Genomic DNA, 19,983 nt, shown 5'->3' on the forward strand with positions numbered 1-19,983 from the left:
GATTGGCCCTAGTGAATCGCGAAAGCGATACTCCCTACGCGGCCTTGATAATTTTTTTCAATATAATAAAATTTTCAATTTAAAGATGTCTCTATTCCCCGGACATTTTTGGCAATTTTTCTTTTTTATATTTTCATAGTTCAAGTGGAGAGTGTTGGTTCAACAAAGATGCTGGAGCCGTGGTTAATCAATCCTGCTCCACCACGGATGACATCGGAAATCTACTAGCAGGAACAGATTATTGTTCAACTTGTATTGTAATCAAGGCGCATTTCAAGTGACCTTTTTTGCCCATTTGTCTTCATTAGCGAATCAATTAGCCACTGCCAACCACGTCGGATGAAGGTGCCTCAGGTTCGGCTCAATCAATTGGTCCGTGCATGTGAGCTAACATGCCTATCACCATTATCATTGATACTCATGGGCCCTAGCTTACAAGTTACGACAATTGAAACGAAACTCGACATTATTAGGACTTTATGCATCTAACTTGGATCAGAGTCTGGTCAAACCTTGTACCTGCATGAACCCTATGCATACTACACAATGATCTTTGAACTCAGATACCTCCTAACATCACTCAAAGGCTACACAAATCTTCGAATGCTAATTGACATGGATCAATTGATCCTGTATCCAAAAAATGTATTTCAAGGTTCCTGATTTAGCCATCCAACAGAATAAAGACGGGTCCAGTCCGCGTATGCACATGTTAGGCGGGGAAGAATCTATGCATGCATGTGAATATATATGTTCGACCTGGAACCTCAACATTGCACATGTGGGAGCTTTGAAGGTCGACGCCCCGGTGAACATCGAAGAAACCATCAAAGATTGTCAAATACGCCCGGGTACACATGTGCATAGTCCATGGCCGAAGCCAGCGGCAAAAAAGCAGGGGCCATTCAATGTTGACTGGTGGTTATCATCTGGAGCCCTGGAGATTAGTACTCGAACAATTGAATGCCGCGATGCGCCTCGTGAGATCCACAATGCAAAAAATGTGGAGAACAAAAAAGAAACTGCTCACATCCAGATTTGAACTGAAGACCTCGGCATTACTAGTGCCGCGCTCTACCAACTGAGCTATGCGAGCTGTTATTGAAGATAGGGTAAATAGTTTGGTTATATGATACAAACATAATTAGCCGCCTAATATAGGCAGTCAGGATGAATGTTGTACAGGCCCAAAGAGTAGACCTTGGGAGAACAGAATTGCTTTAAACCATCAATACAATATTAATTAGACTGTTGATAAGAGCAACTGTCATACTTTGAAAGATTCCACGGCCTAAACTACTGATCAATTAGTGGCATGATCTACAATGTCTGGCTATTGATGTCTCGACTCTATACTAGTACTGAATGAACTTTCGCTTTCCAAGGTTCTGACAAGGCGCTTAGATTCATGATGATTAACTAGCTTCTATATCCACGTGACGATCCCAGGTATCAATAGCCGCTCGCATAGCTCAGTTGGTAGAGCGCGGCACTAGTAATGCCGAGGTCTTCAGTTCAAATCTGGATGTGAGCAATTTCTTTTTGCTTTTTCCCAAATCTTCCCAGTCATTTTTGCAAATAAGTAGCTGAGGTTGTTGATTTATCAATTGATGATCGGCGTGGACTTGAAACAATACATACAATATTGTAAAAGGGGCACGTAGTATCATGGCAAATTCAAGTCACTTTATTCTTTATTATTCATGAAATTTGGAAAAAGTGCTTCCAGGTAGAAAGGAATTGCCCAGGTTTTCCCTAAATATTCATGTTTCTTAAACTACCAGGCCTAGGAATACTACTATATACATTGTATGTAGTTCCAAGGTTGTTGGGAAATCCTTGGAATTAATTACTCACATGTGCAAGGGACCTCACACATGCGAGCAGAAACTCCAAGGTTGAAGAATATTATACCCTGGTCAAAAGTCAAAGAAGTTTTTATGCAAGATCAAAAATCGATCAAGGGCAATCAGTGCCAAGAAGAGACGATGGTATTGCGGGTATGGAAGCGCAAATAATAGTAATAGACTAGCTAAGTAAATTGTGATGATGGACAGATATATCAAACCCTTAGCAGAGCTTCGTAAAAATGATAAAGAGTGGTAGGCCCTGCGGCAGGATTACCGTGCGCCCAAAGTAGCCGATTCAGCGTCATGGCCGAGTTCCGCATCGCCTTCCATTTCTGCAATAAAGCGTTCCCAGGTTGACAGGACACCCTGGTAGAAATTGATGTGGGACTCCGTGAAAGACCCAAGGGAATCCCGAAACTCGACAGCCTTGATGCGCTCGAAATCTGCCACTTCGCGGACGACCTCCTCGTCAAACATTTCAGACGTAGTCTTTGCTGATTCAACCTCCCGCGTGAGCTCATCGATGCGTAGCTCGAGCTTGCGGACACGCTCGCGGCGAGATTGCTCGTGGTCAACTCCGCGCATATCCTCCATCTTGGAGCGGATGAAAGAGGCAGGGGAAGAAGTCAGGGGGTTGGACGCATAATAAGCAGCCGGGTTGGCAGCTAATGAGTCTCGCTCAGCAACGGCCTTGTTGCGGTAATCAACCAAAGCCTCGAAATCAAGCTGCTTCTGTTCACGGGTCTTCAAGAGCGACTTGACCGAAAGAATGTATGCCTCCATGTCCCGCAGGGAACCCAAGTAGTTCTGATCGGTATGATCTTTCAAACCCCGTACCCCACGCGCAGTCTCCTCTACCGATGCAGCGAACACCTGCAAGGGCATCTCCACCGCAGGCTCAAGAGGAACCAATTTGCGGAACTGTGACGCAAGTTCGGTATAGTCCGTCTCAAGGTCGGATTCACGCCGTGCGACCCGCGCCACGGTCTTCTCCACATGCGATAGATCCTCGTCTAGCTTATCTGCCATCTCCTTCACCTCGATAAACCGGCGATCGGGCTTGTGGACCTTGGTGAAGGCGTTGACGAATGTATCGGTAAAGTTATCAAAAATCTTGGTTGGGGCGTTCTCCGACGAGGCAGTTGTTGACCCGCGGGTAGAGTGTAGTCGCATATGTGCATTCCAGTCCGAGGACTCCAGGAAAATAGTAAGCAAAGGTGCGCGACGAAGAACGGGGTGCAATGTCAGCCGTTTCAAAAACCGATGCAATGACCATGCTCGCCGTGTCGTGAACTCCGAGCCGAACCGGTCGCCTCGCACATACTCCATCTTGTGCTTGTCCGGCAACGGCGGGACCGCGCATGCTGGGTATTCACGGTAGAGAGTTTTGTACAAGAAATAGAAATCTGTAAATCGTCGCCGAACATAAAATTCGGGCTTTTGGAAGGCCTTAAAGTCGGTCTACAGAGCCACAAATATGTTAGTGAGGGTGTTCCTGGGTAGTCTGCAAGGTGCCGAGGCGAAGGCTGTGCAGGCAGCCAGAAACTCCGCTCTCCCTGAACAGATTAAAGAACCAAACACATACATTTGATGTGACCAGGTATGAGATATAAGCGTCCTTTGTGCCGTCATTTTCTTTCAAGGGCGAGTCGACTCGGCACTCGAGCACACCGTCGCCGATACCTGCCAAGTCGACAGCGTCGGCCAGTGGACCAGCCTGGGGTTCCTCGTGGGCTGAGCTCATTCTCCGCTTGCCATTGGCGTCATGATCATATCTATGTGACTCCTCCACATCTGTGCCTGAGGTTGTCGGTCGGGAGACATCGCTGTCGACATCATGTTTCCAGGAAACATTGTCGAAGTCGTCATGTTGGTCCATCGCGGGGGAAACTGTGACGCGTTGTTCACCCGGCGATTTAGAGAAGTTGTGTTGACTTCAGCAATGCAAGCAGAAATGGCAGAAGATTCAAGGTTCAAGGCTCTAGGATATGCGAATAGTGAAATAGTGGGGGCAGAAGCGGGAGAAGCTGAGGGAGCTGGGACTTGGATGATCGGCGATTGCCCCAAGGCGGAGAGGAGAGACCCCAAAGCGGGAACGTCGTCATCGCTCGCTTTATACGTACGAACCGTGAGAGACTACTATTACTAAAAAGAACTGCACAACTGAAGGGTAATTAAACAGTCAAAAATGTTTTTTAATAACTCAAACTCTCAAATATTTCACTTCCATGATTTTTAGCCAGTAAGCAAAGAATGCTTTCGACATTCTTCATCATAACGTATTCAACAAATTTACACACAACTCCTAGGCAGCCGATTTCCTTCGGGACGTTCAACGCTGCCTCTATAAATCCATAGTATAACCCAAATGTAAAATAAGTAAACAAGCCCCAACGCAATGCAAAGGCAAGTGAAGAAGTAGAATGAAGATGATAAAGGGGAAATAACAGTCGCAAGATAACATCTAGGGCTTTTCAGACATAAGGTGGCTGCCTGAAGATGATTCTTCGTCATCCCTTTCCGGGATGTTGGCTAGTCGATCCCGGTATGGTTTCTCTGCTTCGTCGTCACTGAAGATTTCCTCGTCGCTTTCCCCAGCGAAAGCATTATAAAGTTCCCCGCCGCGACGTTGGGTACGTCCGCCTGGTCCAGTCATGGGGTGCATCTCATCCTCATCTTCAATCATCTCGAATTCATAATCATCTTGAGGATTGGTTCGGCGGCGCTTCACACGTTGGAGTTGGAAGAAGACACCCAAGCCGATGAAGAAAACGATGATCATACCCAAGGATGCGTAGATCCAAACCTGAGTGCGCTTCGAGGCTCCAAATGTTGGAAGGTAGGACGATAGATAGTTATCTGCCGCGGAGGTACCGTTCGAAGAGGCACCACTGCCGGCAGTGGTGCCATTGTTCACTACCTCGAGCTCCTCATCGGCAGGTTGAGTCACTGCAGGCGCTTCAGGTTGGCCAGTGGGCTTCTGGTTCACAGGGCGATCGTGATGCTCATCCGGGTTGGTGGTGGCAGGGTCGGTCTTGGTTGGCCCAGGCTCGAGAGTCGTCGTAGCCACATGGGCCTCCTCATACGGGTGATCATCATCATGCTCGTCCGGCAATGGATGGAGACCCTGCGTAGATCCGTCGACGGCTTCGCCCCACAGGTTAAATCTCCAGTCAATGAACTCGCCCGTGAAGTCATTGACTTCGGTGTCTTTAACAATGACAGTCCATTCACCGGCGGCAGACTCGCCCCTGTGATGAAATACGTTAGTTGGTTTTTATAAAGTCGAGATTTTAGATGCTTGAGGGTACATACCAATGAGCAACGGACATGAAGGTCCAGTCTATGTAACCAACGGGCTCTTTGTCATGTCGGCGAACTACACTCAGGTAGCTGACAATTCCAGCCGGGCTGCGCATTTCCACGCTGAGATCACCGCGGCGACCATGGTTGATATTCATGGTGACAGTAACATGCTCCAGCCGACCAAAGTTAGCGCCCTTGAGCTGGTCTGCAGTCACAGTAAACCGGCTAACCAATCCCGCCGAGCCCTGGGGAATATTGTGATGCACTCGTAGCCAGGGCGAGGTGAACCAGGCCTGTGGCTTTACTAGTTCCCAGGATTGAGCCTTGTGGACCAAGGCGTATGCATCAACTTTGCCAAAGCCCCAGTCGTGACTGAACTTGCGGCCAGACGGAAGCGTTTGCCAGCTTCCATCTGTCTCGCTCACGGGAACTGCAGTCTCCACCATCAAGTACTGAATGTCACGCCATGTCAGCTCAGGTCGAGCACTCAAAGCAAGCGCCACGGTGCCTGCGGCAAGTGGGCCAGCCGCAGAAGTACCACCGTGGTTCGAGTAGCAAGAATCAGTGCCCACATCAGTGGTGTGGATCGCATCGCCAGATCCACTGCTGTATGCAACCACCAACTGGGCAGAGCATGATTCTGAGTAAGACGGATGCTTTCCTTGCCGATCAATGGCTCCGACTGTTATACTGTAAATGCTGTTGGTATAGCCATCGAAATTACAATTGTCACCGAACTGCGCACCGTTACCGGCGGCGAACACGAAGATGGAGCCTTTTCCATCACGTCCTTTTTGCACGCCATTGACCATTGCTCGCTTAATCAGAACACCGGGTGCATCCATTGTGGCACCATCATCGATGGGTCCCCATGAGCAAGAGAAGATGTCATTCTTCTGGTACTCGTAATTGATAGCTGCGGCCTCGTCCACGTCGTCAATCGGCGCAGATAAAATTCGAATACCCGCCACCTTACTACCATATGCAACACCGACGCCACAATATTCGTTCTTCGCAGCACCAATTTCTCCTGAGCAGCGCGTGCCGTGTCTATCGTCCAAAAGCAGAGGACGAGGCTCCGGTCCACCTTCATTGAAGTCGTAAGAACCTTCGGCAAAGTAGTTCGGCTTTAGGTCATTGCTATCAAAATCGAGTCCATCATCCACAATTGCTGTGACAACACCGTGGCCTGTCACACCTTCCAGCCAAATTCCCGTAACGTTGAGATCGTGACCGGGTTGTAACGGGTTGAATAAATGCCACTGTTCTTTGAATATGGGATCGCTAATCTGCAAGGCTGAGGCAATTTCACTCTGGATGTCGATCGCGCTTTTATCGGGGACTTCATTGACTCGGGGGCTGATAGCTTCGGAGGGAGGTGGTGCACGTTTCTGCAATCGTTGCCTGGGCGGCGCAATTTTCTCTGACCACAAGATAGAATCCAGTGGATCTGCACTTCGAGCAACATTTCCTCCCGATCGCCTGCGAATCGTCCTCTTGGTCTTTATATCGTCTAGCAATTCGGCCAGATCTGAGCTTTGATCGCGCGGTAACGAGAAGGTGTGATGATCCGCCAGCTGTCCGATCTGGCCCTCGTGTCGGGCACCCAGCATGCGGGCAACATGGTCGGGGGATGTGGTAGCGTCGAGGTGAATGGCAAAGAAGTCGCGAGCGTCCTGGGAGCGAGGGTGAATCGCGGCGGAGGCGGCGCCTACGAGGCCGACAGCCAAGGCGATCCCGCTGACGAAACGCATTGTTGGATGCGGGCGGGTTGGGGTTGCTCGATCAAACGATCAAGCTGAGGTTAGATAGAAGACAGCTGCCATTAACAGGGGTACCAGACCCTTCGACAGTAAAATAGATAAAAGGAGGAGGCTGAATGTCTCTCCCGAGTAGACAATGAAGGAAGGAGATGAAGGTGGCAAGTTGCGGCGTCGAATAGGAGGATCGTCAGGGTACCAGGACTAACACACGGGACCCGATTGACAGTCCACTTTTGGGGGCTTTTGAGTTGGTGAGTTAAATGTAATTTTGGAACAAGGGGTGTTACCATTGCTTGGTTCTTATTTTACTACATTTATTTTTATTTTTATTGTATTTTTTTTCCCCTTTCAAATACTACGAGTGGTGGGCAATCGCACTTGTCCTTGAAGATATTCCAATCAAAGATTCAAAGACCACGGTTTGCGATTTGCGGCTTTGACCTTTGAAAACGGCTTACGTAGGGATTTCTATGTCCTCGTCATGAGAATTAGGCCCCATTATTAACTCGATATCTGGACACGTACGGAGTAACTAATGCACCAGTCTGTCCGACTATTTAGCCTTCCGGACGATAAGTCTTTCTGTACATTGAGTACATCCGAGGTAGTCAAATATCCGTGCTTGGCAAATGTAGATTTGGTTAGATCACAGATTCCTTTCATACAAACATTCAGCATGAAATAAAAGTATCTTTAATCCAACATTGCAAGTTGTCTTCAACCAAATTGCACTTGGTTCATTGATTCCACCCATGGAACCGGGGGATGTACGTTGCACACATGTAATGTTACTCACGCCTTGGATGAGTCGAAGACTGTTGGTACTGCGAAATGATATAAAGGTTGATTACGCCATCAAATTAAGTATTAACATATAACCAGCTCGCATAGCTCAGTTGGTAGAGCGCGGCACTAGTAATGCCGAGGTCTTCAGTTCAAATCTGGATGTGAGCATTTTCTTTTTGCTTTTCTTTTTTTGTTCTTGAATTGAGTGGGTCCGTCTTGTCGGTTTCTATTTAGTATACAGACGCGCTCGAAATCAGTTTCACCACTTCACTCTCTACACATACTCGAGTGGGGAAAACTTTACATTGGCGGTAAAGAATTGTGGCTAGTAATCATCTTTAACTATATAAAGGATGATCGCTTCCCTATAAGCACGACAGGAAAGAACGAGAAAAGAGGAATATCATCTGTCACAAAAGGATGCTTGATGAACGGGATAAACAACTTGATGCCAAATATTCAGTATACTAATGGAGAATCATCGATCTGGCGGGCTTTCTATAGCTTAATGCGTCGCCCTTCACCGACTTATCAACCTGGTCCGCATTGCTGGTTCGGAAGTTAATAAGTTATATAGGTAGAAGTCTCGTAAATCGGCATTCTGTTCCTTTGCTCTCTGTCGAGGCACCTTTTTTGACCAGCCAACTAAACCAAGAGCCAACTTAAGGCTCATATTTGTCACTTGGACCTGGAACTCATTCCATAAAAAAATCACCATCTCGTCGACATATGGCCCGGGATTTGTGGTTAAATGATCACACAGTGCTTCTAGCATCGGAGGGGTCATGCTTGGTTGTCGGTTGACACGAGTTGGGGCCCGGTGCTCTGACATTTTCAAACCGGCGAAGGCTGTTGCTGATGTTGGTAATAGAATACTTACTACATTCGGTGGTTTCAGCCATCTGCGAAGTAGCCAGTGATTTGGCAAGGATCATATCACAGATCATTGCAAGTTTAGAGGGAGTCTCGGCGCCATTTTTGTCGGACGGTGGAAGGCTCAGATGGTGGAGTGTGGCAGATAGAGTGAGGATCGGGCGACTTCGATGCATCAGAGGCAGTAGGTTTGTTTTGGGCTTATGGTTTGTCATGATTCTGCTTAGTGATCAGGTTGAAATCGTTTTGCTTTAAGACCCGGGGGACAATAGGGTATTGGGAAAAGCATGTGCATATGTGACTTGGGGTTGTCGTGCCTCCTGGGAGCTTGACTACTTTCTGATCCATCTGAAAGCTGCGGATCTTCAAGTAGTGCCGATCAATCATAGTGACCAACACACCGCATGCACATGTGCAAGGCTCATCTATGATGTACCATAAACCCGCCAGTTCAAGCCCAACTGAATAGGATGAGCCCTTTGCCATCATAATGTTTATGATTGATTGTGAGATCGGAGAAAAGGTTGTGTTCCTTTTCAATATTATCAGGCTCGGCTTGAGCTGATTCCAAGTTGTTAGTCTTCAAGTGCTATCTTCCACCAAACCTAAGCCTCGCATTAATCACGATTGATGTAAGATTCAAACAACTTTCATATCATCGTGAAGAATGGTTCATACAAATTTCAATATTTACACATGTGCAGAGTGCATATAGGATGCAAGGGAGGTGAAGGGGGTGTACATGCATGTGACGCCTCAAGTGCTGTGAAATATGTAAGCCTGGCTAACATTCACTTGAATATAAATACTATATCCGAGGAGATCTATTGATGCCCGTGCAGGCTGCCGAGCAGTAGCTGAGCTATCAAATAGGATTGATCTATATCTTGCAGATCTGATGCTTTGACATAACTGCAGCGTCGCACAAATATATAGATTCTGATCAACCATTCAAAACTTAAAAGTAACAAAAGCATCGATCTGTTGACTGCATGTGGTTGACGCTGCCAACATTGAACATTTGAATGTTTTTTATCCCTTACTTTATATTCAGCCGTACTATTCACATAACTAGGGTGATCATCTTGGTATATAAAGAAGTTTTCTGTTCTCCTTCACAATTCCTTCACTTGAGTGCTCAATATTGTTACTATACCAAAGCCAATTTCTAAAGATAACAAGCGTCAACATGAAATTCTTGGTTATTCTCTCTATGGTCGTCTTTGCCGCTTTTGTAGCAGCAGGACCTTCGCAAGCCAATACGCAAGGCAAATACCAGGTTGAAAAAAGACTAGTAAGTACTTGACTCCTTCTATAGTGCTTGTGATATAATATGAGAGTATATAGCTAACAGAGATGGGATGTGGAAAGAATGTAAGTGCTTGACCCCTTCTACTTATGATATAATATGGGATTATATAGCTAATAGATATGGGATGTGGAAAGTGTGTAAGTGCTTGAGTCCTTGACCCCTTCTACCTGTGATATAATATGGGATTATATAGCTAATAGAGATGGGATGTGGAAAGGATGTAAGTGCTTAACCCCTTCTACCTGTGATATGATATGTGAGTATATAGCTAATAGAGATGGGATATGGAAAGGTTGTAAGTGCTTGACCCCTTCTACCTGTGATATGATATGTGAGTATATAGCTAATAGAGATGGGATGTGGAAAGGTTGTAAGTGCTTGACCCCTTCTACTTATGATATAATATGGGATTATATAGCTAATAGAGATGGGATGTGGAAAGGATGTAAGTGCTTGACCCCTTCTACCTGTGATAAAATATGGGATTATATAGCTAATAGATATGGGATGTGGAAAGTGTGTAAGTGCTTGACCCCTTCTACTTATGATATAATATGGGATTATATAGCTAATAGAGATGGGATGTGGAAAGGATGTAAGTCCTTGACCCCTTCTACCTGTGATATGATGTGGAATTATATAGCTAACAGAGATGGGATGTGGAAAGGATGTAAGTGCTTGACCCCTTCTACCTGTGATATGATGTGGAATTATATTTATAACAAGGAAACCTAGTAAATGATTTCTTCAATGTTGTGAAGTTTCAATGTTGGGTTTCCGGGGGTTTCCATACGTCTTGGTCAAGGTTTTCCCTACTTAGTTAGGTTTCCCTTCACTGTTATGCAAATGCAAAGGCTTCTTTCATACAATGGAAATATAATTACTATCAGTTTCTCAATTTTAAATCATAAAAATTTGTACATACTAGTATATACAAGTAATCTGACCTCCCTCCTTAAATGAAATGCCTGTTTGGATACGTTCAATACCTTCTTCCTCCCAAAGTCGCTTGTGAAAAACTTCAAATGTTGTCGTATAGTCTGATTTCTTCCCATCCTGAGTACTGAGTAGTCTGGATTTCTCCGGGGAAAAAGAAATACTTAGGTCCGTCATCGAGGCAGCCACTAGTTCGGTGAAAGGCCGAATCTGCATGTGTATCCTCAAGTGCTGCGGTTACATAGGCGCGACCGAGGTATCTTAGACTGGAAGCACATCACGAATGCTGGTCTGTGGGCCTCGGCTCGCGAGCTTAAGATTAATTACTGTTGGAATCGATTACACATGTAATTGGTACCTGACTGGAGGTTCAAATCCTTTCTGAAAAGTTGAGTACTTCTAAATCTCTATATAGCAAGTATTTAGGTAATCTGGATCCATAGCCTTGAAGGGTATTCAAATATTTAAAGAGTTAACCTGCATCTTCATGAAAATTAACTTCCAACATTTGAAGGTTGGATGAGATGGATGTCGGGAGGTTTCATACCTACTACCTACTATTACTGTATGTAATGCTGCAAAGGCAAAATGACTGCATGCACTGGAACACCTACTACTAAGGTGTTTGATGTTGAATAATAGATAAACATAATATACATTGGGTCCATACAGAACCCCAAAACCAAACCCAGTATCTAAGTTTAATAACCCTCCGCATTTTTCATCAGGAAGGATTTAACGAATGGCAATCGATCGATAACCTCCAGTCCCAGACTGCGGGCCCAGGTAATAGGTCCCTGCCCAGTAACAGAATACATCTTATGCAGCAAATCGCACGCACCGCCAATCTTAGCATTAGGCAGGTATCTCTCTGACGAGTATCGCTCTAGCGTAAGGAGATCACCGATATCCATTCCATGGCTCACAGCATACTCGATGGTCCGCGATAAAGCGGCGACATCTGCCAACCCGAGATTCAGGCCTTGACCAGCAAGCGGGTGAATGACATGGGCTGCGTCGCCGACAAGGGCAACGCGAGGAGAGATGTACTGAGCCGCGTGGCGGAAGCGGAGAGGGAATGAGGCAACAGTTCCTTCTTGCACTCCGATAGCTTTAGGTGGGATGTGAGATGGTTGTGGGGTATGCTTGAGGCGCCAGTTGAGCTCGTCCTCGTGTGATGTTTGTTCAGATGATGAGTGCGTAATTCCCATCATATAGGAAAGGTCAGTCATAGAGAGGCTGAAAGCTGCGTTGACCATGGCAAGAAAAGCCGGAGTGGGAAGAGACTTGAGGTATGCGGCATGCTCAGGCCGTGTAGACCAAACCAAAGTTGCATTATTGTTAGGGAGGGGGAGCAATGCAATAGGTCCGCCAAGTGCAGGTAGGAAGCGCTGATAGGCTGTACGAACGTTGCTTAATGTGGATGGGTCAAGATCTGCGAGTGCGAGGGTTGCCACGATACCATGGCGGTTGTAGTCCCAGCCCTGTGTGGGGATATCGGCGAACGACCGCACAGGACTGTTGATACCATCAGCGCCAACAAGAAGTCGGGCGGCAATCCGTGTTGGAGCGAGCTTCTCAGCATCGGGGCCTGTCGGCTTCACGGAAAGAATGGGCCAAGCTGATAGATCTGGTCCTTCGGACGACTGAAGATCAGATCCATTCTCGATGGAGGCAACCGTGTGGTTAGAAAACAGGGTCAGATTTTCATCCCCCGAAGCTTCAATACGTCCCAACAGCCCGCGCACAAGGTTGGAATTCTCGGTCATGGTAGCAACGGTCTGCAAATCCTCAAACGCAGGTGTTTCCGAAGACCAGTCAAAGGATATTCGCGACCCGGTTTCACCATCCCACACTTGCATCTCCTGGTAATCCTGCACCCTGTCCGTATCCAGATGCTCCCAAGCACCGATCTTCTTTAGGAATGCGACCGAAGATGGGGTCAAGCTGCTGACTCGGTTGGAGAACTGACTGGAGTCGAGGCTCCATCCGCGAGCCTTGGCGAGGTCCTGACTTTCAACGAGGGCGACTTTGAGCTTTGATGTGATAGGTGAAGCTCCTAGAAGATATCAATAAGAGTTCATTCCGTATGTTTCACGAGGTATTATGTTGTGTATGACGTACGAAGTGCAGCCAACAACCCCAGACCAGCCGGTCCACCCCCGACACAGACTACGTCGTAGATGTCGGGGTTTTGATGTGGTTGTGTGCCGAATTGCCGTCGGCTAGCACCAATGCCATGCCGGCAAGATGGGCAAACGTAAGGGCGCAACGCCACCCTTGAGATCGAGCGCATTGTGTTTTGATAATCAACACTGATGGAGATCAAACATTATGCAGGGCGTCGGTGGGCCGATGATTACTGTTCTATTTCACCGCCTTGCAACATTGAACCATGGAAAACATGTAGCATAGGACTAGACATTACATCATAACCAGCTCGCATAGCTCAGTTGGTAGAGCGCGGCACTAGTAATGCCGAGGTCTTCAGTTCAAATCTGGATGTGAGCAATTTCTTTTTGTTTTGACTCAGCCTTTCTATCCACTAAGACGTCCCGTATTTTTGCTTTCTTTTTGGCTTGTTGTAATTTCAAAATAATTTAATGATTTCCCCTAAACCCCTAGATATAGTGAATTACTAGAGAACTTTATTCAGATCATAACCTAAGGTTGAATAAAATACAGAGTTCTTACAATTATCCTAGCTACCATTCCTTCTATACTGATGGTCTTACCATCAGGGTAGAGGTTGGAATCACAACCGGATATAGCTTCAAACAATCTAGATCATATATGAAACAGACTGATGTAGATCTGTAATTGCCAATTACTCCATCAAGGCAATTGAAGCATTAAAAAAGAAATGCAAAAAGAAAATGCTCACATCCAGATTTGAACTGAAGACCTCGGCATTACTAGTGCCGCGCTCTACCAACTGAGCTATGCGAGCTGGTTGATGAAGACATTACAGACACTTGGTTACATAAACAAAAACCTTATTTCAATCCTAAATGCCTTGCTTCACTACAACTCACAAGCCAGGACTTCAGTGTTGTACATCAAATTGTCGAATTCCCCACGTAAATTTCACAAGCAAAATATTCCGCATTCGACACTTGCTCATTGCATCGTCAGAATTCTTCAGAGGCTCAAAACCTCTCGATGTGACAAACCGTCTCGTGGCTTGCAGCTGGCGTTCTAGTGGCCACCAATGCCATGGTAGACCCTCGAGCTAATGCAGTCTCATGGTCAATGAACTTCATCCTTGAACAGATCGAGACATGTCAGAAAATTAATCGGCAATTAATTTCCATGACAGCGCATCCTTTTCAGCGGATGTATCGAAAACCCAGCCGCGGCTGTCGATCTCGGAGCCATTGAGCCACTGACAGAGCACGGAACGTGTATGGACATCTTCAAGACATTGAGCTATATACGGGGGCTACTCTCACCAACCTACGTGGCATGCCCCGCAGGAGGCTCAAATGATCTCATCTACCCTGTGCTTTTCAACACCAAGTGTGAGCCAAAGCATCTCCATGAACGGTAAAAAAACAAGGAAAACGGGAGCGCTTATCGGTGAAATTATCCGGATTTTCCCCTAGCATTAAAGAACGGAATAAGCCTGCTGGCATTGTCGTACAGAGGGACGGAATACGGGTTCATGATTTCTGACGTTCCCGATTCAACACATCATGCGCAGAGTAATCGATTGAGCATGGGCGTTAATATGCAACTGCAATTAAGATCACATGCACGTTCGAATTCTGAAATTAGCCTCTCTTCAGCTTGGTTAGGTTCTCTTTTCCGCTCGGTATTCTGACTGTCAAAGCCCCGCCAATATCGGCACCGTGCCAAGATCGGGCCAATCCAATGATCCGCGTTGTCTGAGCGGCTCTGATGGTTATAGCCGAATGTTCCAGATTCCAACCTTGGAACGCCGATGAACTCAATCATGTTGCTTATAGATAGAAAATTCATATTGGAATGTATCAACTCTTTAGTGATTGGAAGCCGGCGTCTCCGTTCGGCAACAGGATGGTCTCCTTTCTCCTCGAATAGGAGTCCTCTTGGCCCATTTGTAGATTGCTTACCCTTTGTTGAATTAATCCTCCGAAATTATTAGAGCCAGTTCAAATCCAAATATAAAGTTTGAAAGTTCCACAGGGTATCAAACAAATGCTCATAATTCATTTTTGTGCTAATCTCAGAGATTCTTTAATGCTGCTCGTGGGAACGGGAAAGGCGTAGAAGGCTTCCAGAAAGAAATTTGGAAACAAAAGAGACGGGAATGCACAGAGTTCTAGAGCATAGAGACAGAGGCTGTTGGATGATAAAAATGCCTCCACTATCCCCCTCTTTTCTTGAAAGAAATGCCGATACATTGGGCAGCGCTAAGATTCCTCGCAACGCATCCCTGTCGCGCAGGACGCTACACGTTCCGTATTCCAAGCCACACTGCTGCGCAACAAAGTATTGGCTCATCATATTTCCCCAACAAAAGCAGATATCGGCTTGACGGCCCATGCTTGTACACCAAGGTACAACTTGCCTCGCAGAATCCTCGTAGACATGTTAATTGAGCAAACAATTCCCACCTAAACTCTCCCCCTTTTTCAGCCCCAACCTCCTCACAAGCCTATATTTCAGAAGTCCTAAACATTTGGCTTGTTGAGTAAAAAAAGTCAGACAATTTATCGAGGTGACACAACGGTGATTTCCCCCGCATATCCCACTTGGTGGCTTGCATCCAAAGCTAAGCGAGATGCCTCGCACCCCTATTGATCCTCTTATCGGATGGAACCTTGGCTACGTCTCATGCATTAAGCGCGTATACCCTCGAGATCGCGACTTGCTAGCGCAATAACACCACCGACAGGGATCTCCATAGGACACGTGGAGATCGCGGCATTGCGGTCGATAAGCAACCCCCGAGATGCATCCATGGATAGGTCCATTCTTTTTTTTTCCATTTCCCCACGCGGTCGATGCGCCAACATTTGAAGCGACCAATCGCCTCTGGATATAAAATCACCAACGCTGCCCCGACCAGAACGCAGCGGCATTTATCTATTTCACGCATTTCCAGGAATTCAATGTTCGTTTGCGCAGGGCATTGGCTATCATGAGCAAGAATTTCTTGACGACCCAAGCGGGACTGAGCCAAACGTGCATCAAGCTTCACGATTACGCTTTGGCCACCACCACCTCGGCAATCTACGTATACGTTGTTGCAGCTGGAAGACCGTGAGCACTACTTATTTTTTTTTTTTTTTTAAATGTGAATTAGATATTAGGGGGGTGTTGAATACCTGTAACTAATGAGCATGGCTATAACCTAGTGTCGTCGAACACTGTTTAAGGGATACAGACGCTACTATAATGCTGTCCATTCAAGGTCTAGCTGCACTGAGTCCCGCATGTATTGTGCTCATCTCCAAAACAACTAGGTATAGTTTCCCTGACATAACCTTGGAAAGCTGCGATTGATCAATGTCCCCTGACTCATTGGAACTAGTAATGGAATTCAAAAATTGTATGATGCTCTTTTTGACTCGACTCTCAATGAAGCCTTTCTCTAACTTGGAAGTATCCAGTATTGTTGTCAAAGGCCCGGAATTGAAGGCTGGGGCCCGCCTTTCGGAGCCATGGAAGTCTGTACTCACATTTTGCCGAGGGCCGCTTGCAAGAATGCTTGTAAATAGCCCGGGAAATATGGCTTTTGCTTCGGATTCAAAGACACGGATAGCCTTTTGGAATTTGATCAGAGGTCGTATTGAAGCTGGCGAAAGGAGAGACCTGGAATGGCTTATTGATTATTGTCGGAAGAGGTACTTTAGGGCAGCTCAGGACCCGCAGAGTACTACGGAAGATTTACTGGAACATCTTGTGACGGATACGGCGAGTCTATGAGTGAGGACATGGCAGCGAAAGTGAGGTTTTTGATGATATTTGGGGATTGGGGCGGTTGTTTTTGTTTATGCAAAATACATGAGGTGAAGATAGTAGTAGGTAGTAGAAGTCTCCACGTGGCTGGGCGTGCGGGTAATGCTTAATGCTAACATTCCAATGAAGCCGAGGTTCTCTCATTGTCGATACAAGCAGAAAATGAACCGCCATGATAATGCAATGAATTGGGTATTGGTAAGCTGCTTCTCACTTCGTGTCACTGGTATATAACATGTGGTCCGAGGTTCTAGTGTCAGTTCGGACATATGCGAATTGAAGAGGTGAAATATAATCTATATTTTTTTTTGAGAGAAGAAAGGAGACAATGCTAGTCGTGACTAGGAAAGGAAAGGAAATAAAACGCCTATATTTTCATCTTTTGGGTTCTTCAAACCTGTGCAGCTTGCAGTTGCTGAGCTAGGTTGTCGACGGCACCGTTTTGCTTTTGGGAAAGGCGCGACTTAAGTTCAGTCACCAAGGAGGCCAGCTCGACCTCAACACCCTCCTTCTCGGGGTGGTCAGCGGGGAGACCCATCTCCTTGATGCGAACCTTACCAGCAGCCAACTCCTCTTCACCGAGAATGACGGCAAAGGGAATAGCACCCTGCTCGGCAGCCTTGAACTGCTGGGGAAGCTTGGGCTTCAGCTTGTAGGAGAACTCAGCCTATAGAGAAATATTAGCCAAGGCCCATTTTACTAGATAGGAGAGGATGGCAATTGATACATACCTTGATGTTAGCGTTCCACAGCTTCTGGCAGACCTCCATACGCTCCTTGAGCATTCCAGTGAAACCCTTACCACCGAAGGCCATAACGTATGCGTCGACCTCGCTCTTGCGGAGAGCCTCAGTCTTGTTCTCACGCTCAATGCGAGCCTTGGTAATGGAAAAGATACGGTCCACTCCGAAAGAAACACCGACACAGGGAATCTGAGCCTTGGGTTGGAACATGCCCACAAGGTTGTCGTAACGACCACCGGCGGCAACACTGCCTACACCAAGAGTGGGGTCGTTTGAACGGTCGTCATCCTCTGAGACCTTCTTGTCCTTCTTGTTGGACTTGCGAGCCTTCTCCGCCTCCGGGGCGTCAGATTGAATGGCGGGGGCAGAGCCCTCGGTGACAACCTCGTAGATAACACCGGTGTAGTAATCCAAACCACGAGCCAGAGACATATCGAAGGAGATCTTATCCAACGATCCAAACGCCTCCAGGTAGTCCATCATCAAAGCCATATCGTCGAGACCAGCCTTAGCGGAAGCATTGGCAGTAAGAGTCTCATCCTCCAAGAGCTTGTTCAAAAGCTCACGGCCACCCTTGTGCATAACATAGGTCTCAATACGGTCCGCAATGGCACCATCCAAGCCCTTCTCATCGACCATCTCCTTGCGAACATCCGCCCAAGGCATCTTATCCAGCTTATCGACAGCGCTCGAGATGGGCCGGATCTTGTCCTCTGGCACACCACACACGGCAAAGACACCGTCCAGAATCTTACGGTGGTTGATCTTGATCGTGTAACGGCCATTCCAGCCGAGCTCCTCGAAGACCTCACTGACAATGCGCAGTACCTCGGCATCGGGCACCATGGGGTCGAAGGCACCGGCGATATCGAAGTCACACTGGTAGAACTCGCGCATACGGCCCTTGCTGACAGCAGGCTGATCACGACGGTACACCTTGGCAATGTGGTAGCGCTTGATGTTGCGCACGTCCGTGTTCATTGCGAGCCAGCGCGCGAAGGGGACGGTCAAGTCATAACGCAGGGAGCAGATCTCACCACCCTGATCTTGCAGATCGTAGATGAGCTTAGAGTCCTCACCATACTTGCCAGCCAGGATCTCACGGAGCTCAAAGACGGGGGTATCGAGGGCGGTTCCGCCGTGGCGCTTGAAAACGTCGGCAATGGTGGTGAAGATGCGGTCTCGAAGGATGGCGTCTGAGCCGGACCAATCCTTAGTGCCCTTGGGGGTCTTGAGGGTGAATGATACCTTATCTTTAGGCATTTTGTCGATCGAATCGGATTGAGGGATTGAGGAAAGGAAACGAGTGCGGCGGGGGAAGTTTCGATGGTGGGGGGTGGTGGGGGCACGGAGACAAATTTGATTCGAGGCCGAACGCCGGCTTTGGGCAGACAAATGAGTCAAACAACGGGTATATCCTGCGCCAATGGACTTTGTGAATGGTTGTCGTACAGGACGTAGACGCAAAGAACTCGAGAGGGACGTCATAAAAGCGACGCGCACATTTGGCGAAAACCTACGTGACTCAAATTGGGTTGACCGGGCCATCTTGCTACTTCGGGGAGTTTTTCCGTAGTTAATCCGCGCCCACCATATGAAGTATGAGCGAGATGCGAACGATTTGATTTTGAGAGACTCTGAGAGAAAAAGTAAGTAACAATAGTAAAGATAATAATAACATAAATGGAAAACTAGAAAATGAACAGATTTGGGAGCATTGGAATTGATCCCTTGAGTCTCTGATATGTACTACTAGTTAGCAGTATAAACTGTTTCCAGTGAAGACGGGACTCCTCAGCTTAGCTAACACTGTGACCTTAAAGATATGCTAGATTTATATAAGATTCAATAAGCCCGAGTCTATTATATTATGATGAAATGAAAGGACTTTTGTTTCGTCTACAATCTTGGAAGGGTTTGCAAGAGAGTCTCCCTCCAAATTCGACTACTATGCAATTGATCAATATGGGCACAATTTTGGAAGAGGCAGTGCAAGCTAATAGATATGAGGCTATAAAAAGTTGGCAAGATCAATGAGTACTGTAATTTCCTTATCCTCCTTTATATTGTAGTACTGGATCCTCGAGATGTGCCCAAGGGACAAGGCTGTATAAAGTGATATCATATCGGCAATCTGATTGGCTAAGCGGCACATGTCACCTAATGCGGTTAAAGCCAAATGGAAAGACGATCATTGTCCTGTTTTGGCATGAACTCAGATCTCATTCTCTCGCCCTTTGATTGGAACCGTGGTCGATCTTGCTCACCACGAATCGAGTCGGTTTCCACTTTTGTGGCAGAGTCACATAGATCATTGGACAGGTTGGACCCTTCGACAGCAAAGGCCCTTGAGTAGCCCCCACCAGTGTTCTTGGCAGACGAAATGACGCCCCATGTTTCCATGCCTTCACAGCCTTCAATCGCTCCGTGACACCATTTTCGGCTAGATTGTTGGCCCAACGGTAAAG

General features: G+C 46.8%; 4 protein-coding genes across 4 annotated transcripts; all 4 read right to left on the reverse strand.

Annotated features, from left to right (window-relative positions):
- Nucleotides 1–2,120: 2,120 nt before the first annotated feature.
- N7466_004397 (sorting nexin-4) lies at nt 2,121–3,729 on the reverse strand (the record flags this gene model as incomplete). The annotated part of the gene is made up of 2 exons (XM_057163794.1): nt 2,121–3,311; nt 3,436–3,729. The coding sequence occupies 2 exons, from the start codon at nt 3,727–3,729 to the stop codon at nt 2,121–2,123; spliced, it is 1,485 nt and encodes a 494-aa protein (XP_057022475.1).
- Nucleotides 3,730–4,314: 585 nt separating this feature from the next.
- kexB (kexin kexB) lies at nt 4,315–6,910 on the reverse strand (the record flags this gene model as incomplete). The annotated part of the gene is made up of 2 exons (XM_057163795.1): nt 4,315–5,101; nt 5,166–6,910. The coding sequence occupies 2 exons, from the start codon at nt 6,908–6,910 to the stop codon at nt 4,315–4,317; spliced, it is 2,532 nt and encodes an 843-aa protein (XP_057022476.1).
- A 4,617-nt stretch (nt 6,911–11,527) lies between these two features.
- N7466_004399 (putative ubiquinone biosynthesis monooxgenase (Coq6)) lies at nt 11,528–13,122 on the reverse strand (the record flags this gene model as incomplete). Its single annotated transcript, XM_057163796.1, has 2 exons — nt 11,528–12,885; nt 12,951–13,122. 2 exons carry the CDS (start codon nt 13,120–13,122, stop codon nt 11,528–11,530), a joined length of 1,530 nt encoding a protein of 509 aa, XP_057022477.1.
- A 4,041-nt stretch (nt 13,123–17,163) lies between these two features.
- Nucleotides 17,164–18,778, reverse strand: N7466_004400 (histidine--tRNA ligase; the record flags this gene model as incomplete). Its single annotated transcript, XM_057163797.1, has 2 exons — nt 17,164–17,439; nt 17,504–18,778. 2 exons carry the CDS (start codon nt 18,776–18,778, stop codon nt 17,164–17,166), a joined length of 1,551 nt encoding a protein of 516 aa, XP_057022478.1.
- Nucleotides 18,779–19,983: the final 1,205 nt, after the last annotated feature.

This window comes from Penicillium verhagenii (genome assembly GCF_028828195.1).
Source record: "Penicillium verhagenii strain IBT 33310 chromosome Unknown utg000005l_segment0_segment0, whole genome shotgun sequence".
Classification (NCBI taxonomy): Eukaryota; Fungi; Ascomycota; class Eurotiomycetes; order Eurotiales; family Aspergillaceae; genus Penicillium; species Penicillium verhagenii.